The sequence below is a fragment of the Apteryx mantelli genome, chromosome 10 (assembly GCF_036417845.1).
Source record: "Apteryx mantelli isolate bAptMan1 chromosome 10, bAptMan1.hap1, whole genome shotgun sequence".
NCBI classification, from domain to species: domain Eukaryota; kingdom Metazoa; phylum Chordata; class Aves; order Apterygiformes; family Apterygidae; genus Apteryx; species Apteryx mantelli.
Genome location: NC_089987.1, coordinates 9,000,517 through 9,021,029, shown reverse-complemented (window position 1 = coordinate 9,021,029; position 20,513 = coordinate 9,000,517). Strand labels below are relative to the sequence as shown.

General features: G+C 35.6%; 1 protein-coding gene across 2 annotated transcripts in view; it reads left to right on the top strand.

Annotated features, from left to right (window-relative positions):
• Nucleotides 1–20,513, top strand: part of CDH8 (cadherin 8) — a 150,526-nt gene that overhangs the window by 49,706 nt on the left and 80,307 nt on the right. For both annotated transcript variants that reach the window (XM_013941160.2, XM_013941159.2), the window contains 2 exons: nt 2,984–3,278; nt 17,902–18,021. In XM_013941160.2, the coding sequence (XP_013796614.1) occupies nt 2,984–3,278; nt 17,902–18,021 (415 nt within the window). The remainder of the gene's footprint in view (nt 1–2,983; nt 3,279–17,901; nt 18,022–20,513) is intronic.

Sequence of the window (20,513 nt, the reverse complement as noted above, 5' to 3'; positions counted from 1 at the left end):
TCTTCCATAGGTCATTTATTATAATATTTTGATATTAAAGTGTAAGAACTTTGATGTCTAGAAAAGACATCTTAATATATCACCATAAAGAGTACATATGATTTCAGTAAATGCCATAGTTATAGTTTGTTTTTATTAAACAGCTAAGAATAATACTATCATTTTTGGCATCATTAATTTGGGGGTAAAAAATTGGTCTTCTACTGATCATACTCAGTTTCAACTTTAAGGTTATAAAATGCTTCTGGCACTTCCACTTTTGGTTTAATGTTTAGTCTGTCAGTTTATAGTGTTTCCAATAGCAATGTCTTTTTTTTGGGGGGGGGGGATACATAGCACTTTAACCATTTCTTCTGGTAAGTTAATACTAATCACAGACTCTTTTTCATTCCAGCTGTTAGCAATGCAATGCAAAGCTTTTGTAGGTCTCCATTCATTTATCCCAGTTCTGATTTATGAACCATAACTTTTTGTTGTGTAATGCAGGTAAATCTTATGCTGGAGATTATACTGACAGCCTCTCCTACTTATTAGCAAATAGCAAATTGGAGAATCTTCGTACATTCTTAAACAGATGTGCAGAATCTCCAGTTTATCCAGCCAGTGCCCACTTAGAAATTCAGAATAGACTTTTTCACCATAACTGTTTGTGTACTTGGGTGAACTGGAGATGTTCCCAATTGCTTTGCTGAGCTGTGAGTGTCCAGACAATGTTATGATATGACATCACTGTAATTCAACTAAGAATATTCTGCCAAAACACTCATGTGCAGTGTTAATAGCATATATATCTTATTCAGGGATCAAACAGATGCTTAAAGTATAAACAATCTGTTTAAAAGACAGATAGATTCTGAATTGATCTTGACAGGTTCTGGGACCCTGGAAATAAATGTTTATGTTACGGATACATCCTGACACCTAGATGAAGTAGAGTATAAACCTGCTCTGAAAAAATAGAATCTTTAAGACAAGAAAAAAGTTGTATTAATATTACTTTGCAGATAAAACTGCAGGATCAACCAACATGAGAGTGCTGTCGAACTTAAATTGTGGAGATTATTCTCAAGTAAAAGCTAATGGCAACTACAAAAAGAAAAGAAATAGCAGACCAAGGTTTTGTGAAGAGGACTGAGCTGTCACTTGAAGTCTATGTAGGTGTTTATGTGAGTTGGGCAGGAAGAGTGAACTGGTTTGAGTCCATTCATATTCACATGCAATTAAACTGCTTTTTCAAAAATGTTAAAATGATGGTGTGGTAATAATGCGTTGCCCAGCAAAACACAGAGGATCAAGACACATCTGTTGTAGTCAATGGGACTTCAACTACTGTTGCAGAGCAGAGACTGCACTGATGGCCCTAGGTTTTGTTCAGTGCCTTTTCGTGTCCAAAGCACTTGGAAAGAAAATAACATCTGCGAAAGTCGCTTGTTGCCCAGATCCAAAACACTGGGCAAATACTAGATCAACCGGAAAATCAAACCTGACTACAGTTATCCATTGTGCTCATTGCAGCAATTTGAGATTCCTTTTCATAAGATGCTGTTAAAGAGTTTTCTAAGCTCTTACTTCTGAACAGTTAATTTGCAGATACAACTGTATATGACCAGTTATCTGTGAAAGAACCTGCACAGCCTACCTACGGTATGACATAAAACTTACTTGGGACATGGCTGTAGCTAGTGCTACAAGACTTTTCTCCTCACCTATTTTAATATGCTAATACTAGCTCTTATATCAAATGACAATGCTGCCAGGCCTTAGCACCACTGCTATGCATCAAAGTGCAAAATGCATAACCAGCAACAATTTCTGTTGAGCTGTATGCACAAAAATCAGCAAACAGGACCAAGTCTAGTAGTATTTGTTGCAAGGCAAACAGGTTGTACATATTTCTTTCAGATCATCTTTTGTGAGGTAAAGATAAATAATAAAAAATGCAAGTTGCAATTTTAATGATGTTCTCATTGAATGTGTTAGACATAATCGTAAATATATTGCACTTAAAGTGTTATTACTCTTTGTAGTAACTCTTTGTATTATTAATCTTTGAATTATTATACTGTATTTTTGAATGTATTGACATTAATACATTTTGTCCACCAATTGGTGCACTTGCCCTTGCAAATTAGAAGTTATTGGAGAAAACCTTGTATTTAGGAGGTGGCTCTGAGCCCACAGGAAATCAGTGGAAGTCTTTTGTTTGCCTCCAGTGTTCTTCAGTTCAGGCTTTTAATTAACAACAATAAAAAAAAAGTAAAGAAGAAAACCTATTTTTCCTACACTGTTTCAGATTATTATAATCCTATATTGTTATTTTTTGAAGAACCAAGTACAACCTAGATACTATTTTTTCTAACAGGAGATGGAGAAAAATGGGAAGATTTGCGTAAGGGTTCTTCTCATCTGTCTGGAAACTTACTTTAACAAAGTATTCTTTCAGGGGTAATACTTCTGGAATAAAGATCATAGAACCTTTTAAGCTCAGTTAACAGTGGAGTTGTGATACAGTTCTAAAATTTTGGGAATGCTGTCAATTAAAACGTTTATATAGATGCTAGTGTTCAGTCATCTTCAGACACCTTAAAAGGAGTTGAAAGTAATATCTAAGTATAAGTAACTAGATTAAAATATATGTTATTGTTAATCCTCCATTTACCCTTTGATCTAACAGATTAAGGACATTTAGTGCTCATTCATTTTGACTGATAATAGTTCTGAAGACCCATTTTAGAACAGGGATTTAAAATATATATAACAGCTGCTTTTTAAATAGAAAGTCTAATTATGCCTATGATTACATTCACTTTTGATTAGCATGCATACAAATCCCTACTCTGCTTGTATATTCAAGCTGAGATATGGATCACTGGAGCTAAATTTCAAGTACAAAAGACTAACTTGAGAGAATGTATGGTTAGACCAATGGAAAAAAACATCTGGGTTTAATTTCTATCTCTAAAATGCTTATTTTTTCTTTTAGTTACACACAGACTTGGATCCTGGCAGCAGCAAAATCAAGTATATCCTATCAGGAGATGGAGCTGGAACAATCTTTGTGATCAATGACAAGACTGGAGACATTCATGCAATGAAAAGGCTTGACCGTGAGGAAAAAGCTGAGTACACTCTAACTGCTCAAGCAGTTGACAGGGACACAAATAAACCTCTGGAGCCTCCTTCAGAGTTCATTATTAAGGTTCAAGACATCAATGACAATGCCCCAGAGTTTGTTGATGGTCCATATCATGCCACAGTTCCAGAAATGTCTGTTGTAGGTATGTATGTCTAAACATACAACAAACTTTGATTACTTACCCTTTAAAATAGGCCAGTATGCCACTGAGTTGTTGATGAATAATAAGATATTTATTATGTTGTTAGTGCTAATTTGCATATTTTCAAATCTCTTCTTGGGCAAAGCTTTCATCTGTAGCACAATAGTAGAGTCCCTTAGTAGTAAGAAAATGACTAACAGATGTATTAATGTGTCTTTCTTTGTCCAACAAAACTTTAATGGGATAAATTTATATTCCCCTTATGATGCTGTAGTTAGAGAATTGTTATTCAGAAGGATTTATCAAGATTTGTTCCAACATGACACTCTAATCCTATTGATATTTTGCTGATGTTTAATTATCTGTGTATTTTTGTACACAGATGTAGCACTTGCAGTACATTGATACATACTTATTTATTTTCCTCTAAATGCAACTGTAATAAGGAAAAAAAATTGAAATGAAAGATGCTGTGTCTGGGAATTGATGGTTATACTCAGGAGTGGACTTAACCGATTACCCATGTGATTTGCAGGGAAAATGGAAGGTGAAAAGGAAGAAAACTACAGAAAAAGATGATAAAAAGGGAAATTAAGTGTGTGACAGGGGGAAGAAAGAAAGACAGTATTAGGAAATAGTCTTTTTAATAAATTTCACTTGTATTTATTCATTTTGTTGGATTATTGTGAGTCCATTTCCTGATGGATTAATATATTGGTTTCATTTTTGTGGAGTTAGTCCCTTGTTCTGTATTTGCAAATGTACAAGTATGTACCTACAGAGGTACATATTTGTGTACCCAGCCCCTCATCCCCTACAGATACATATGTATTCAGTGCAGATCTTTAGCTATCACTAAAGTAGAAGGGAAGTAAACCCATCAAACCAATAGAATCAGTTTCTCGTAAACATTCAGTATAAGCAAAAACATCAAAATCTGGCCATAGAATGTAGAATAAATTCTAGTGTTTTCTAGTACTAAGTTGAAGATAGTGTGTTTTTCAGCAATTTGTCTACATCTGTCAAAGCAAGGTAATTGAAAGAGTGCCAAGCCACTTAGCAAAACAAAGCAGCACCCTATCAAAAAGTTTCAAAAAAGCTCTTTGGTCTTATCATAGCTAAAAAGAGGGGGAACGTGAGAAGCAGAACCATCCTCTTGTTGATATTCAGTACAAAGAATTGTGCCAGGTCCTTTTCAGATGTAAGCATGGTATGTTGACTAGACCTTGATAGTTGAGGTTGCATTTTTTTATCAACTCTTCTCCTCCAGATTTTTATATTTTGGTTGCATTGAATTGCTTGTGCTGAAACTGATATGTGAATTTTCAAGCCTGCGTGTCAGTTCTTTTACCAAAACACAGGTTTAATACATTAAGTTGCTTTTAATTATACAGCAGCACAAACATAATGTGGACCTGGTTTTAGATGATATTTTTGCCAAGCTCTAGGCAAGAAAATGGCTTAATTAAATTAGAAAGAAGGAGGGAGTAGGAGAAGAAAGGAGGGAAATCGAAGGCAGTTAATCCTTTTACAAATGGGACTTGTTTGGTATTCCAGGGAAAAAAAGAAAACAGAGGTATATGCAGGCAAGGAAAGATGGTTTCCAATCACAAAGGCTACTATAAAAATAATTTGTACCCATACATATGGGCAGTTTTTTACAATCATTAATAAAGACATGGCCCTTATCCAAGGAGCTTTCACCCTAAATAAAATTAGAAAAAGTATAGGCAGGAAACTGGTCGGAAGATCAGATGAATAAAAATATAGGGAGTTGGTTAACATGCAGTTTAAAAGATGGTGCAATGAGAGCAAGAGAAGGCTAAAAGATAAACATTACCTAAAGAGAGAGAAAGTGAAACAATCCAGAAAAGTATTAGGGTGAAAGAGAGAAGGGAAAGACAGAAAGGAATGCGATGAGAGATGAGTAAGAAGAGAAAGATTAAAGGTGGGAAAACTTGATAGTAGAAGGTTGTACAAGAAATGACCAATACATGGACAGCTTAGGGAATAGTAAAGGGGGGTGGCTTTTGCAGGATATTAAGGACAAGATCTAATCCGGTTGTTTCCCCTAGCATGGTGGAAACGCAGAGAAGCACAGTTCTTCCTTGAACTGCCTGTGAAATGATGCAGTTCTTTACCTGTACATATTCCTATGCTGCCTGGAAAAATTTGGTCTAAAGTCAGTTTATTTTAACACCACAAATATGGGTAGAAATATGTCATAGGTTACCTCAGAGACCTTCTATTTAGTACCTTTATTACCAAAACTATGCAAGTTTTGTACCTCTGTGTCTTATGATCCCTGATCCTTGCATGTTCTTTATATGACATTCTTGGAGGCTTAAGTTTTCAAGCTATTTCTCTGAAGAAGTGCAAGCATATACTACTGTTCTTTCCTTGCAAAACAAAACCTAATTCTGAGCTGCCACCCCAAAACTCAGAGCATGTATCCCATTGCATTACCTGGGTAATGAATGACTAAAATCAGTGCAGCATGTACAATCAAGTCTCCCTCTTAATTTCTGGTGGAACCAAAATTCAAGGCTGACAAGCTGAAGATGAGGATGTTACCCCATTACCAGTTTTGCTCTTACTATTTTCTTCTCCCTTTCTCCTTTAACCCACTGGTAGAAACAGCAAGAACTATGCTAAATGATGAACTCTGAATGATTTCAACTTTTTTTAGGTTTCACTAGTCCTCTTAAAATTGCTTTAACTCCTCTTTAAGGTTTATAAGGAAGCTCTTCTTCCTTTCAGAGTTCAAGGAATTTCCTTGCTATACTATATGTATGCCACTTCCATTATCCACTTACTTAATTCCCCTTAAAGAGATCTCCACCTACTGCTAATTTCAGCCTTGACATTTCTACAACACAGTCATTACTAGGCAGCATTCTTATTCAGGATAACACAAAGTTCTGCTAAACCTCTTCTTTCCTCAAAATGCTGTAACAATTCTGAATGCTCTGAAACAGAGGAGGAACTTGTATGCTATATATATAGTACTTATGTAATGAGGATGCGGTACAAGGCATTTTATTTTTGGACCTCTATGGAAAGCGGTGCATAAAATACAGATGAACACATTAACCTTTCAGAATCCTGTAACATAACTGTTGAGGTTCTTACACAATGCAGTTTTTCTAATAGATAATACATTCTGCATAATATAGCAGATACTGGTCTTATGTTTCTTGCTGCAAGAGATGTATATATAAATATGTTGGTGGTACTTTTGCATCACTGACTAGAACATGAATGATGCACTATGGGGATGTGAAAACTGCAGTATACATGCAAACCTTCTGTATGCAAAATGTATGTCTGTATGCATAAGGAGATTATCGCACACATACATGGCCATAAGCCAGCCTGTTTGATTTTTATGTTATATGTCAGTGATATCTGGAAAATCCTACTTCCCTAGTAAGATAATAGAGAAGGATTTGCAGGGCTTTCCTCCCACTGCTTGGCGCAAAGACGATTAGTATTACAGTGTGTTATCTCCAGTAGGAAGGCTGTTCACTTTTCAGCTGTCTTCACAGAACACACACCCACACACGTACTGAGTGGTGTGTACAGTCACTGTGTTCAGAGTTATTTTGAAATAATGTATTTTTCTCTTTGAGGACAGAGGACCACATTGCAGAAAAACTTTTGGGACTTAACTTGAATTTTCCCTTATTTCATCTCTGTTTTTCCTTTCTTCTTTTTTTATAGTGATTTCTATATAATCTGCGTTAGTAAGCCTTATCCCCCAACTCCAAAATGATGAATTTGGTTGTGAAACCTGATGATGCATGTGAGGAATGTCCTCTTTGCTGAAATAAAACATTTTAATCTTTTAATTCTGATACTAGTTTTCTTAAGGAATCAAAGATCAAAACATGGAATTTCTGGAATCACTTAATTGCAATGGTATTGCATTTCATAAATGGGAAATAATTTAATTTGTCTGTAAAACCTTGGTTTTAGATGTAAAGGAACATGCTGGGAATGAAATTCAGTTAAAAACCTTCTTAGGAAGAGATTCAGCTAAGCTTCTAGGAAAAAGAATCCAGTGACTCATTTCTTTTAAAATTTTTCAATGAATTCTGTATGTATGCCTGTAATGATGATAGCATATCATATGGATGAATGAGTAATTTTGAAAGATAAGATCCACTAGGATAAATGGAACTGGTCCTGAAGCTTGTTTTTTTAAAAATAGCTGAGTATGTTCAGTTTCTGTGTTGCCTTCTTAGCTACTCACAGGTTCATGAATTCCCTGAAAGCATGCTGTAAAGGTGGTAATGCAAGCAGAAGTGGGTATTGTCTCCCAACAGTATATATTCAGGGGTTTTTTTTTTCAGGAGAGGAATGAGGAACTGGATTTCTTCATTCTGTTCTCAGTGAAGCCAAGAGTGTTTAGACAGCTAGCGTCATGTTGAAAGACAGAGGAAGACAGAAGTAGAGTGACAAACATGATGAAATAAAAAAGGGCATAAATGAAAAAAGAACGAAAGCAGTAGGGGAAGAGAAATCTCTCATAGTTGGCCTGGATTCAGATAAGCAGCCAAACTTTATATGAATTTTCAGAAGTAATCTCCAAATATTAAAATTTTTCTGTCACCTAGTCATAACCACCGTTTCTCTCCACCTCCCCCCCCCCCAGTAAAATATATGGAGTGGCATTCAGTGTGCCATTGCTCTAGAAGTGCTTTGCCTTTAATATCTCATAATATTAACAAAGTGAAAAAGCTCAGAATAATGCTTTGGTTTTTAAACACTTCCATGAAAACTATTTATGGGGGAAAAGGTCTGTATTGGAAAAGGTTTAGGCTTTCAGTTGAGTCAGAATATCAGTTTTCAATTTTGGCACAATAGTATCTACAAAAGCAATGTCTTCCTTCAGAGCAAAATTTGCCCTTGGTTGCATCACTGTAGATAAGAAGTCATTCAGTCATTTGCTTTTTCCACAACAACAGAACAGACTTATAAATATAGCCACATATATTGAAGCACACCATACACGGTGCAGTTTTTCTTTTCAGTGCTCGCAAAGATACTAATTCTCCTCCAGTTACAAATTGTTTGCAAAAGGACAAAATCTGCTGGATATGAAATCAACATGCAATGTCTGATATAAATAATGATAAAATAAGTTGATAAATTGGAAAGTTGTAATAAAAACCTGAGATGAAGTGTTATCAAGATCCACCACACTCATGCTCTTTTTTTTTCTTTATAATCATTGATTTTTAAGGCACTGTGCATGACTGTTAAATCAATGATAGTTTGTCACAAAATTGTAGAGTAAAAGGACTATGTTACTAGGGTCAAATACAAATTAGCCCAAAGGGTAAATGCAAAGGGAGTGCAAAAGCTAAGGAAAGAAGTAGCAGATGTTGTAAAATATGGCAATAATGTAACAGCTGTTTGAAAATGTATATCATAATGTTGTCTTGTTCCTCTACTTGTTCATCTTGTGCATAATCAACTTCATGAGCTGTGGTGCTGAAGAGCATTCTACATGAGGAATTTATTTAGGGAGCCCATGTGTGCTTAAATCTTTTCTGTACGTTCTGTGTGACTGAGAGAAGGTTTCAAAAGCAAAGTCATAAGTAACCTTCAGTAATTGATTAGGATATATTCACTATCAAGACAGTGCTGTCCCTAATTTGACTTGTTATTGAGGCTTGGGAGAATACATTGCTAAGTATTTGTTTTTATTTTTGTCCTTTCCATTTCTCATGAGGTCAGATTGAATATGTCATTAGATTTTATTGTTTTTAAATGACCATTATGAGCTTGAGGACCGTAGATGAAGTTATGATATTGTTCTTTAGAGATTTATAATCTGACCCTTTAGTTTTACCAACCTTTATGGTCCTGAGTGTACTAAGGTATTTTATTGACTTCATACAGAGCTGCTAAAATCAATACTTAGTAGCAATGGCAGCAAGTCAGGCAGAATTGTCAGGTTCTGAAGACATTGTTTCATTCTTAGAAATAAGCCCTAATTGCCCGTGCAAAGTTTGGAACTTTGAAGGTGTGATGATTTCTTAGACAACCTTTTTTCTGTCTGTTAATGGTCATCAATTTGTCAAAAATTATCTTCTTTTTTTTTTTTTTTTTTTGCACTCATATATTTACTTGTCTTGGAAGGTACATTGTGCAAAAAACACATAGTGAAGATAAAGTCATTTGGATCAGAACTGAAGTCATAGTTCCTTCCGGAGTCCCAGAAGGATATAGAGGAATACTTCTTTGTATGAAGGTCCTGATTCATAGGATGAGGAAAGAAAGAAAGACATAGCTATGTGTTGATCATATGATGCCAGAGCAGAGAGAATTTTGGCAGTCTTAGTTGCATGCTTCTCTAGTCCTATATAATCTCTAAGAATCTGCCCCATAATCAATTTTTCAGATGATTCTTGTCTCCAGATAGTCACAAACAGTTTGTTCCCAGTATTCTGAATCTGAAATTCTGTTTTTGTGGTTGCTTTCATTTGTACGTATCAATCACATGGTAGTATTTCTGTTCCATGACTATATGAAAATAAATCTTTGGCTCAGGTTTTTGATATGTCCTCTTTTGGCTATAAGTTTAAGACCATTCTTAACAAGGCTTTTTCACAATTTTCCCAAATTTCAAATTATGAAGAAAAAAAAATTTAAAACAGTGGTGGGTTTTTTGTTTTGTATTCTTGAAAACGTGATTTCATTTTTCCAGCAGCTATGTTCGTGATATGTGCCATTTTCTGGCTGGTGGATAATGCCTAGCTGGAAACCAGGCAGATGAGTTGAAGTAGACCAGCAGAGATTTCTGCCAAACGGCAGGCGGCTGTGTGAAATGCCCCAGAACTACGGACCAGAATGTATTCTCTGTTTTCCAGTTGTGGGAAGTGTAGACAAGTTCTAATCATGAGCTACATTGTTCTAGGTCAGAAAATTAAATTCATTGTGGTAATACATACTCATAGGAACTTATATTAGTATAATTTATATCATTCTGTTAACACAAAAGATTTAGACTTTAGAACGCTAGGGACCAGTGCTCCTCAAACTCTGTTAATTCAGGTGTGTCTGTGTTAGATGTCTCTTTGAGGGACACATTTGATATTTGGGAAAATGAGATTCAGATCCAGTTCAGAATCCATTTTTTTCTGGCACTGGTCATTTCCCCCTCTCCCCCTCCCCCCAGTCGGTACCTTTGTCTTTGTTTAGTTGCTGAATCTGCAGCACTTAATGTTTCTTCATGAATACAGATAAGCAGTTGCCTGTGGAGCTGATGTCAATACGGCTTTCTCATGAATCAGCCTATAGAGTACTGCTGGGCATCTGATCCAACTATACCCTCTCCCTGGGGCCCAAATGGTTTCTGCAGCCATATGCTTGCTCCACAGTGGCCTGAGGGGGCAATATTTCAGAGTCTGCTCTCACAACCTGGATTATAGTGGCTGGCATTATTGGCTTCCCTCTACCAAACAAAGCAAGCAGATCATCAAAGCTGCAAGATTATACCAACTGTCTTCTGTTTTCATAACAGAGAGTTATAAATGAAAGATTTTCTCCTGTACACAGTAAGGGCTGCTTTATTACTCACTTTTATTTTCATAATATCTACCTGAGCATAACCTGAAACTTCCACTGAAGTCAACAAGCATTACAGTATTTTTTTTTCTCTGCTTGGAAATATATTATACAGTGATCATCCAATTTTACTGTCTTTGCCTGGGGACCTCACAGAATGAATGCTGATGAAATAGTCAATTGATTAGAGACAAGCAGTCTTTCAAAAAATCCTGAACAAAAGAACAGCTATTTCCCACATCTCTCACAAATATCAATTAATATTCCATAGTGAAGGTGATATCTAAAGGGAGAATAAAAAAATTACATGAAAAGAAAACATAACTCTTTAAGGCAAACACAAAATGTGTTTTACCCTTCTGCTGTTGCCAGTGATGTTCCAGACTCTATTCTAATCCTAACAAACAGTCACCCAGGGGAATTTATAAAGGAATACCTACAGGCTCTCTAATGGCACCATTTTATAAGTTGTAGCAAGAAAGAACTGCCAACCTTAAAACTGAAAAGACAGTGTCCTCCTTATTACATTTGCATGAACTAAACCTGAGCAGTAGGTAACATCAGCAAGGACAATTGCTGAAGAGTTACCTGTATCACTAGATCTGCGTATATATTTCCTGTGTTGAACGTTTTTTGTTTCCAAGAGATCATATTAAAAAGGCAGTATCAGAGTTCTGAAACAATTAGTTTATGCACAAAAAATTATAAAATATGCAGCTTATTATGTTTCACAGCCATGCTTCCTACAATCCTCATTATACAGTTGTAAAATGCCGAAGGCTGCCAGTTTGCTCCATTGTCTGTATGCTGGACGGAAGGCAGTTTTCTCCTATGCATAGCAAGCACCTTGCAAAGTTCTACAGTAATACATTCACATACAATATATTTTTTCCATTTGCCACACATGACAGAAAGTCCTTAAAATGACACATGAACAAATTAGAAACAGTGTTGTGTTACATGTTGTAGGATATTCAATGGTTCAAAGACTTTGACTCATACACATGTTGCATGATATTAACATTTTTGAAACATTTCATTCATTTTCTAAACTGTCTGCTCTAAAAATTGTATTAGGATATTTGTAACATTTGGAAGAAGCAACTCAGATTCTTCTCCTACTTATATGGAGCTAAACCTGACTTTGTGTCCCAGAGGTATGTGCGTGGAAAGTTTAAAGTTTCCTGGTGGAAACTATTTCTTGCATCTTCCTGCATGGTAGTTCATAATTTGTCTTAGTGATAATTTCCTACTGTTGACTAAACAGCTGCTCTTTGATTCTTTGAAACCCCTTCCAAAAATCAGATTTTTCAGATGCTAAAGCATTTTTTTAAGACTTACTAGTTCTTTTGGGCAGCATCTGTTATTTCCTGTAGGTCTGTAGAGTCAGAGGGTTCCCAAATCTCTGGTTTTTGGTGCATTTCAGTGATATGAAATACTACTACTATACTACACTACTGCTTTGTAAAACAAGTAATGCTTTATTACTAAGATCTTTTAGATTAATTTTAAAATGAGTGAATATGAAATATATCAATTGCAGAGTGATTCTTTCAGAAAGTGTAAATGAATGTAAATGAAAACAGAACTCTTGCAAGGTTTGTACTTGTCTGGTATGTCGGTGTGCCAGGCTACTTGTTTGAAGTTCCTGGCAGGTTGGTATTATAGGCTGGTATGGCCTATTTTGAGTACATACACATAAGAGGGTAGTCATATGATCCAAATTTAGGCATTTAAATTGGCTGGGTGATTTACTTTGGATTCCTATCTAGTCAACCAAGAAAGATCTCATGAGGGAGCAATTCAAAGCAAAAACCTAGACTGTCTTCTTCCACTGAACAGAGCAGAAGCCTCTTGCAGCTAGTTATCTAATTTAGCCAGCTGAGCCTAAAACTGAATTGTGTGAATAACCCTCTTTTCCTCCTTCCTCACCTTAATCATCATAAACAAGATCATGACAGCATCACAGTATTTCACTACTTAGAGTCAGATAAATTACAGCTGGGAAAGACAAATTACCCTATTAGTTAATCTTCCTGTCTTTCTAGGATTTTCCCTTAGAATACATTATGTAGCATCCTGCACAGTAAAGTGAACTCTTCAGTGAGGAGGATTCTGTTATTTCCCTTGGGGAGCTATTCCTCATATGTTTTCTCATTGTAAGGAGGCTTTTGCTGTTGTTTTTAACTGCTTGCAAAAGATTAATTGAAGCCTTATATCTATCAGTGTGTTTATGTGGTCCTCATCACCCACACATCTGTATCACATCTGTAAAGTACAATTTTTCTTCTCTTTTTCTTCTCATTCCTCCCTCTCTAGTAGTGGCTGTATACACCATTCTACTATAGGTATAGTAGAATATATCCTTGCTTCCTCTTTCTCTAGCAAGTCAAGCATAGGTTGCTCATCTTTCCTTTTGTGAACCATTCTGACCCATATCTCTATCCCTCACCACCACTTAGGGTGTTGTCTTGCTTCCACTAAGCTTCTGTCACTGTAAGGTGTCCAGTGGACAATTAAAAAGCAAATACCTTTCTATTTTCTCACATACTATCCTTTAAGTGTGGGAAGATCTTCCAAAAACTCCGCACAAGGCCTCAGTCATCTGTTCTGAAAGCAATTTCAAAGCAATCCTTAAAACTCTTCTTTTCCGTGGTACCTACAATACCACTTGACAATAGCTAGGCCAGGCTGTGGCACCACTGTGTGCTGACAGCATTGCTTCTCATGATGATTAACACCCTCTCTTCATTTCCATGTCTTTCTTTAGGTGTCTGTCTGCATTTCTCTCTTTTGTGGTACTTGGCTCATAGACTCTTTGGGGAGAAGATTTTCATGCATTGTGAGATCTAATCCATGTATTGGGCTTTTAGAGCTTTGGAAATATAGTAACTATTAAGAAGAATATGTTCAAGTACACATGTAGAAGGTAGGAGTGAAATAAGATACAATCTGCAAAACACCCTAAGCAATCATACAACATACACATGTGTGTGAGTGCACAGTCTGTTTCAAATACTTGTGCATCTGAATGCACAAATATATATCTACATATGCAGCAAGCTATGCAGTTTAAAATACCAGTCATAATATTCTACCTGTATTTTAAAGGTTTCTGTATTTATTACGTTCTGAAGTGTGTCACAGATTTCTATTCCATATACCTATTGTGTATTTGGCTACTGAAATCTCTAGCTGATAATTTTTGTGTTTAGAGATGGTCTCATGTAGAATAATATAGGACAATGAAGCTTAAAACTATGTTTTTACCTTTTAAAATTTCAGCAACAATGAAAAACAAATAAGAATAAGTTTCTTCAGCTTTGAGGCAGTGATAATTTACATGTCAAGAAGTTATACAGGTTTTTATGAGATTATTGCAGTTTTATTCAATAAAAAATAGTTACCATGACAACAACTGTCATGCTACCTGTGAGATTATAGCAAAGAAGGACAGTGAAGAAAAGGCTTCATTTTGGAAAGAATGCTTATCTGACCTGCTGAATACAAACAATGCTTTGCTTTGACCACTACTGACTGCACAGCAGCTATCAGCCAAACTCAAAATCTAGCTAGAGATTTTGAAGCATGGTGATCCTCTTAGAAAAACAAAACAGTCGGTAAATAATGGTAGGTCTTTTTAATGCAAATGCACCCTTAATACCCTTTCAGATTGGTAATCAGATGTCCTAAATGAAATGGAGTTTTCAGTCTGTCAAGATTTGGGAAGAGTAGGGGAGAAAGAATGGGTGAGACTAAAAAAGGGCATCAGAAAAGCAAAGAAAACAGAAGTCTTGAGGAAAATGAGCAAACATAGTCCCACTAGGTTGCATTATGGTCACATTTTTTATTTTTACCAGCCATTGCAATCTTTCAGAAAAGAGGTGGCCTCATTGAATATGGATTCATGGAAATTTCAGGCACTGCCTATGTGTCATGTCCTCTAGAACATGCAAGTTTTATTTTTTGCAGTACGCACGTTTCACTGCCACACCAAAAAATCTCTGCTTTCCTACTCCCTGTGGCAGCATATGCATTCTTCTTTCTGACTAATGTGCAGAATCTGTACCCTGACTTGCACATAAAAACACAGCCAAAACAACAGAAGAACACTAGCTGAGCACACACATCTTATTTTTATGAAGGCTTTTAATCTTAGCTTGCCAGTAAACACAGGCTTTCTTACCTAGCCATGTAAAAATACTTTTATTGTTAATTGTGTCTCTGATTGTTAGGCTGTTGCAAAGAGAAACTATGAAACCTGACACTAACAGAGTAAAGCAATCAGCAATGGTTAATAGCTAAATCACATTAGAAGTGTTCATTAATTAAAATCTGTTGAATCTCTTTGCAGCCCATATTTAATCACAGGGTCATTAGCATTGCAGAAATGTACCTCAGAAAAAAATGCAGAAAGTTTTAAAATGGACTTAAAATTTGCCTCATCTATCTAAAAATGGTTTTGTATTACATAGGGCAATATTAGGTACATAAAGAAAAAACGAAACGGTGATTATGTTGTTGGGACAGATTATATAAAACTGCTATATTATTGTAATTAGGACAACAGTGACTTGGACTATAATAGTGGCTTTCTTGTAAAAATGGCACCATTTCAAATTTATAGTCTCTAGCTAAATGAGTTTGTTGTAGCATTGACAAAGAAACAAACACATGCCAAATGCAGTCAAAATTAAACACAAACAGAAACCTTGGCTGTTTATTTGCTGGATAGAACCCAGAACACTATTTTTCAAAGAGCATATACTTAATAAGTGCTCCTTCTTGGATTCAAAGTGCTTTTTCAATGCAAAGTTTTTACCTTTAAAACTTTAAGCACATTATGCATGTAAAAATATTTATATACATGTAGTTTTTAACTGTAGTGGCTGTAGTGGAGTAAAATCCTACTTAAACATTGATAATCCAAGCTCTAGTCCAAAGCACGGAGAGTTCTGCTGCGTTAGGGAGACTGCCTAAATAATAGCCACTGTGGCTCTGAGTTCCTTTTTTTGCAGGGCTCTTCACAGTCAGGAATTTATCAGTTCTTCAAACCTTTTGTTCATGATTAGCTGAAAAGAAACCAAAGATTTGGGTCCATCACTTGTGGGGGTGGGATAGGTTGCTAGGTTCTTCTGGATCCTTAGTTAGCACCTTGCACTGGGGTCAGAGCAGCACTGAGGTAGCAACGTCTTCTGCAACTGCAGAGAGGAACAAGTTTGCTCCTTTAATTCTATATCATTGCCGGTATGAACATGTTAATGTGGCATATTTCACATCTACAGAAGACTGAACATGAGTAGCATAGCATAAAACAAAAAATTCAAATGACAGGTGATAAAATTTAAACTATATAGAAACTTAACTATATAATTTCAATAGTGGAAATCATTTCTTTAATCTCTGTTTCATGATTACTTACATCTGTTATAAACAATTTTCATCAATAAGATTGCTGGGAGTACATTACTAAATCTGAGCGACCTTCTCAGAACTATGTATGATGGTCTGAAATGAGTGTAGAGTGGCAGACTGGCAGTGTGAGAAATTGATTCTGGGAGCTGGGAGAGTATGCTATCCTTCCCTTCTCTTCATTTTTTTATTAGGTGAGATTATAGTTACACTTCAAGTGATCTCTAAGTTTCAGGTGATCTCTAAGGAAGAGAAAAAGAAGGATATGCTATTTTTTTTGCCTCTTTTTGCATATACAAACAGTGACAGGGAATACTGAAAAACTTCCACTCCCCTGAGTGAGGTATTATCCATCCCCTCAGACACTCCAAAATCCTGCCAGCTCCATATCCTCCTTGATGCTGGAGGTGGCAAGGTATGAAAGCCTGAGATGGAAGCTATGTAGTGAGATGCAAATTATCTCTAAATATGCAAATATTCCTCCAAATAATTTGCATGTACTGTAATGCACAAAGCTGCCCAAAGCCATGGCAGCAATGTGCCTCCCCTACGCTCCCATATAGAGAAAGAATAAAAGCGAGTGCAACGTGAGGAAAGGACAAAGGGATCTCCTCCCCCTTCAGTTTACTGTCCCTGTCCTGAAGCAAGGTGTAATTTGGATTCAGCAGCACAAAGTGTGAGAAGAAAGAGGAGGCTATTTTTATTGGCACACCTAGAAAGGGGGAATATTTTGGTGGGTGCCGTAATTCTTTTCCTTTCTAAACATGTCTCTGCTCATGAGAAACATAATTCAGCCCTTAACCTCTCCTGCTTTCGCTTTCTCTCCCTCTATAGATATTGTCTTTGCTGTTAGCCTAATTAATGTATCATTATATTTTTAAATCATTAAAAAAAGTCTCTGCAGCAAGGTTAACCTACTGAATTTTATCTGATTTTGCTTATTACATAAACAGTATGTGCTATGTTGCCCAAGAAGTAAAATGGGCAATTTTTTCAATTTTTTATTTTCCTTCAGACGACTATGGAATGTATAACTCTGGCTAGACCATGGACCCCTCAGTGGCAGAGACTCATTTCAGAGACAATAGCTGTTGCCCTGACTCTCTCACTCTGGCCACATCAAACCATTATTATGGCTGAAAGCCAAGGGAAGAAAAAAAGAATCCTTTTTATTATTGCTTTTCTATGCAATTGCTGTAACTTGGCAAGGTTCTTTCAAATGTGATTTTGCAAATCTTAAATGCAACATATTATATTGTATTATTAACCTTGTATTTCATATCCCTTTGATATGATTCATTTGCAAATGCTTGAAGTTTGTACAGATGTATCAGGTAGCTTTAAATGCATTCTACAAAGAAACATTAAATATACAGCTACTAAAATGGTTTTTCTTTACCCCGAAATTTGGTCTGCTGGCATATATCATCTTGAAGGAAAATGTTTTGTTTCGTAAAAGTAATGTTTTAAGTTATTACTGCTGATTTTTCCTCTTTTATTATTGTAATAAACCTCACAAATTTCTTTAGAGTTTCAAGGAAATTATTTATTGTTTCAAATTATTTATAAATAACAATTATGTAAATTTCTAGTAAGAGTTTAAATATTAATTATATATATTCTTTTTGTTTAGGCACCTTTGTTACTAAAGTAACAGCTACAGATGCAGATGATCCAGTTTATGGAAATAGTGCTAAGCTGGTTTATAGCATTCTGGAAGGACAACCTTACTTTTCTATTGAGCCACATACAGGTAGGTGACCCTGAATTATGAATCTCTGGGTTATATTTACACAAGTGACTGCACCTCTTACATATTTCATGTCGTATACTTAAACAGGGAGCATAAGTAGATATCTTTCAGCATAACTGAGTTGTAATGCACGTCTCATTTGTATCCCATCAGAATCTGGTCATGAAAAGACAAAGAAAAATCTGTATTACCAATAATACAAGTAATGGTGACACTAGTATTACAGAAACTGCTGAAGCAAAACTGAAGGTAGTGGAAGTGCTGTGTGATTTACAACTGATTAGGGATTGAAAGACTTGGCTGGATGGATTTAATGAACATAATACAATTTTCAACATGAGACTATAGTATATCCAGTTAAAGAATGTACAGCCTAACTTGGGAATTTTAGTGAATATATTGTGTGTTTTCATTAAAAATGGTTTTTCTTTCTTGATTGAAAAGATTTGGGGAAAGAAAGAAACTGATACTGAGTGGTGGTAGGAAGTTTTATTAGCATGCGTTTAAGATGTCTTTATTTCTCTGTGGCTTTAAAGCCTTGAGTGAATCATCTGAAAGAAGTGCCAATAAATCCATTCCCTCTTTGTTTGTTATATATATGTTGTACTTGCAGCAAATTCATTTAGTTATGTTTGATAATGGTTTTTTTAAATGATTTGATATTATTTTTATATTCTTTTACCTGTTACTAGAAGATGCTTTTAATCACTGAAACTTAAACAGTTGTGATCTCCTAAGGAGAAGAAAAGTATAACTCATTCTAAAATATACTAAAATCACCTGAATTTATGCTGCCATAAAGGAGTAAAGTGTGAGTAAAACATATCACACTCATGCAGATTAACAAAATTATGAAAGAAATGCTAGGAGAAATTATTGAAGGATGTTTCTGACAACAACAAAACTTAGTGTCCTTAGTTTTCTGACTAACATTAAACAGTTCTTTCAGACGTGGTGAGGTTGCATGCGAGGAATTATTTCATTTTCCCAGAAATGCCTTAATTTGCAGGGACCTTAGATAAAAAGTGTATATGGATAAGTGGGATCACTCCATTAAAGTATTTTCCGCTGGTTGAAGGAAAGCTGTCTGAGTATGAAAGCAGTCCCTGGAAAGTGATTCATTTTTTAATTTATGCTTCATATAAAAATCTGAGATCTACAAGAAATAACTCTAACAGCACAATGGAAGACACAGTAGCTTACTTCAAAAATAAGCATGTTAAGTGGGTTATCATTGAAGCCCCTTACTTCATGCTGGCTGATTTCTTACAGATCATATCTGTGAATAGATTCCTGACCATCATATACAGTTTGGTTTTTCTTTATATTACAAATGATAGTGTGCAGTAATGAGTTGAGTTAACTGTATTGGTTCTGCAGTGTTTGCAACATCTAATATGGACTCATCCTCAGACACAAGAATCTTACAAAAAGAAAACAGTTCACTGTTGCTGAGGAAGAAATACTCTAAGAGTAATGGAATAAAATGCAATAAACAAATTCTTAGTTTGAATATCAGGAAAAAATAACCAGGAGTGATACCTTTAAGACCGTAAAATCATTTTTTAAGGAAAGCAGTGGAGTTACAATAACTGAGAATACTTGAATTTAGATTGAGTAAACCACTAGAAAATATGCCATATAAAATACATCATTAATCAAAGGATAGGTTAGATGTAGGCTCTTTCTGTCACCGTTTTCTTGGTTTCTACAAGGGAAGTTCATGAAGTACATACTTATAGTCCTTTAGCTGTTGTCATAAGCTTTCACATAGGAGCTGAGAAGTGTATCCTCCACCGGGAGAGAAGATTTTTACTTCCTTCACACAAAATAGCCTTAAAGAAAATATTCCAAACCTAAAAAACTGTTTAATTTGACTCAAGTTTGTTATTTGTATTGCGTTAAAATCTTATGCTTAATCCAGTGAAATAACCATTCATCACCTAGGAAAGTGATTTCCATTATCATGATAGCCGGAGAAAACTCCAAAGGTTTTTGGTGAACCTGAAAATTGTGATTTTTCTTCTGTTTCACTAGCATTAAATTCCCCCTCCTACCTTCATTTCTAGTTATCAATATTCCTTTGAGTAGCAGTTCAGTTAGCAGGAAAATGACATGTTAGTTTTTAAAGAGAATTTAATCATAAAGAATTCAACTATGGCTTTGCCACAGTTCCTGAGTATGTGGCTTCATATTCCGGAGCTGCTTCTGAATGAATAAGTGGTTTCTGATTCCCCCTTTTTCTAGAACTATGTAGGACATAGATTACATTCTTCTCTAAAGCAATATAGCTGAATGGGTTTGTGTACTGGGGCCATCCTCTCTTTCTGTGCCATCTATATGTAATGGCCCTCATCTGTAGTGTAACTACAGTACTACTTGTATGGCTACACACAGAATAGTTTAAGCCTATTCTCAGTTTAGAGTATGCAGTTATTTCTATGATATCAGATGGTTCTATTCATTATTTATAATACTTGATATTTTCACAT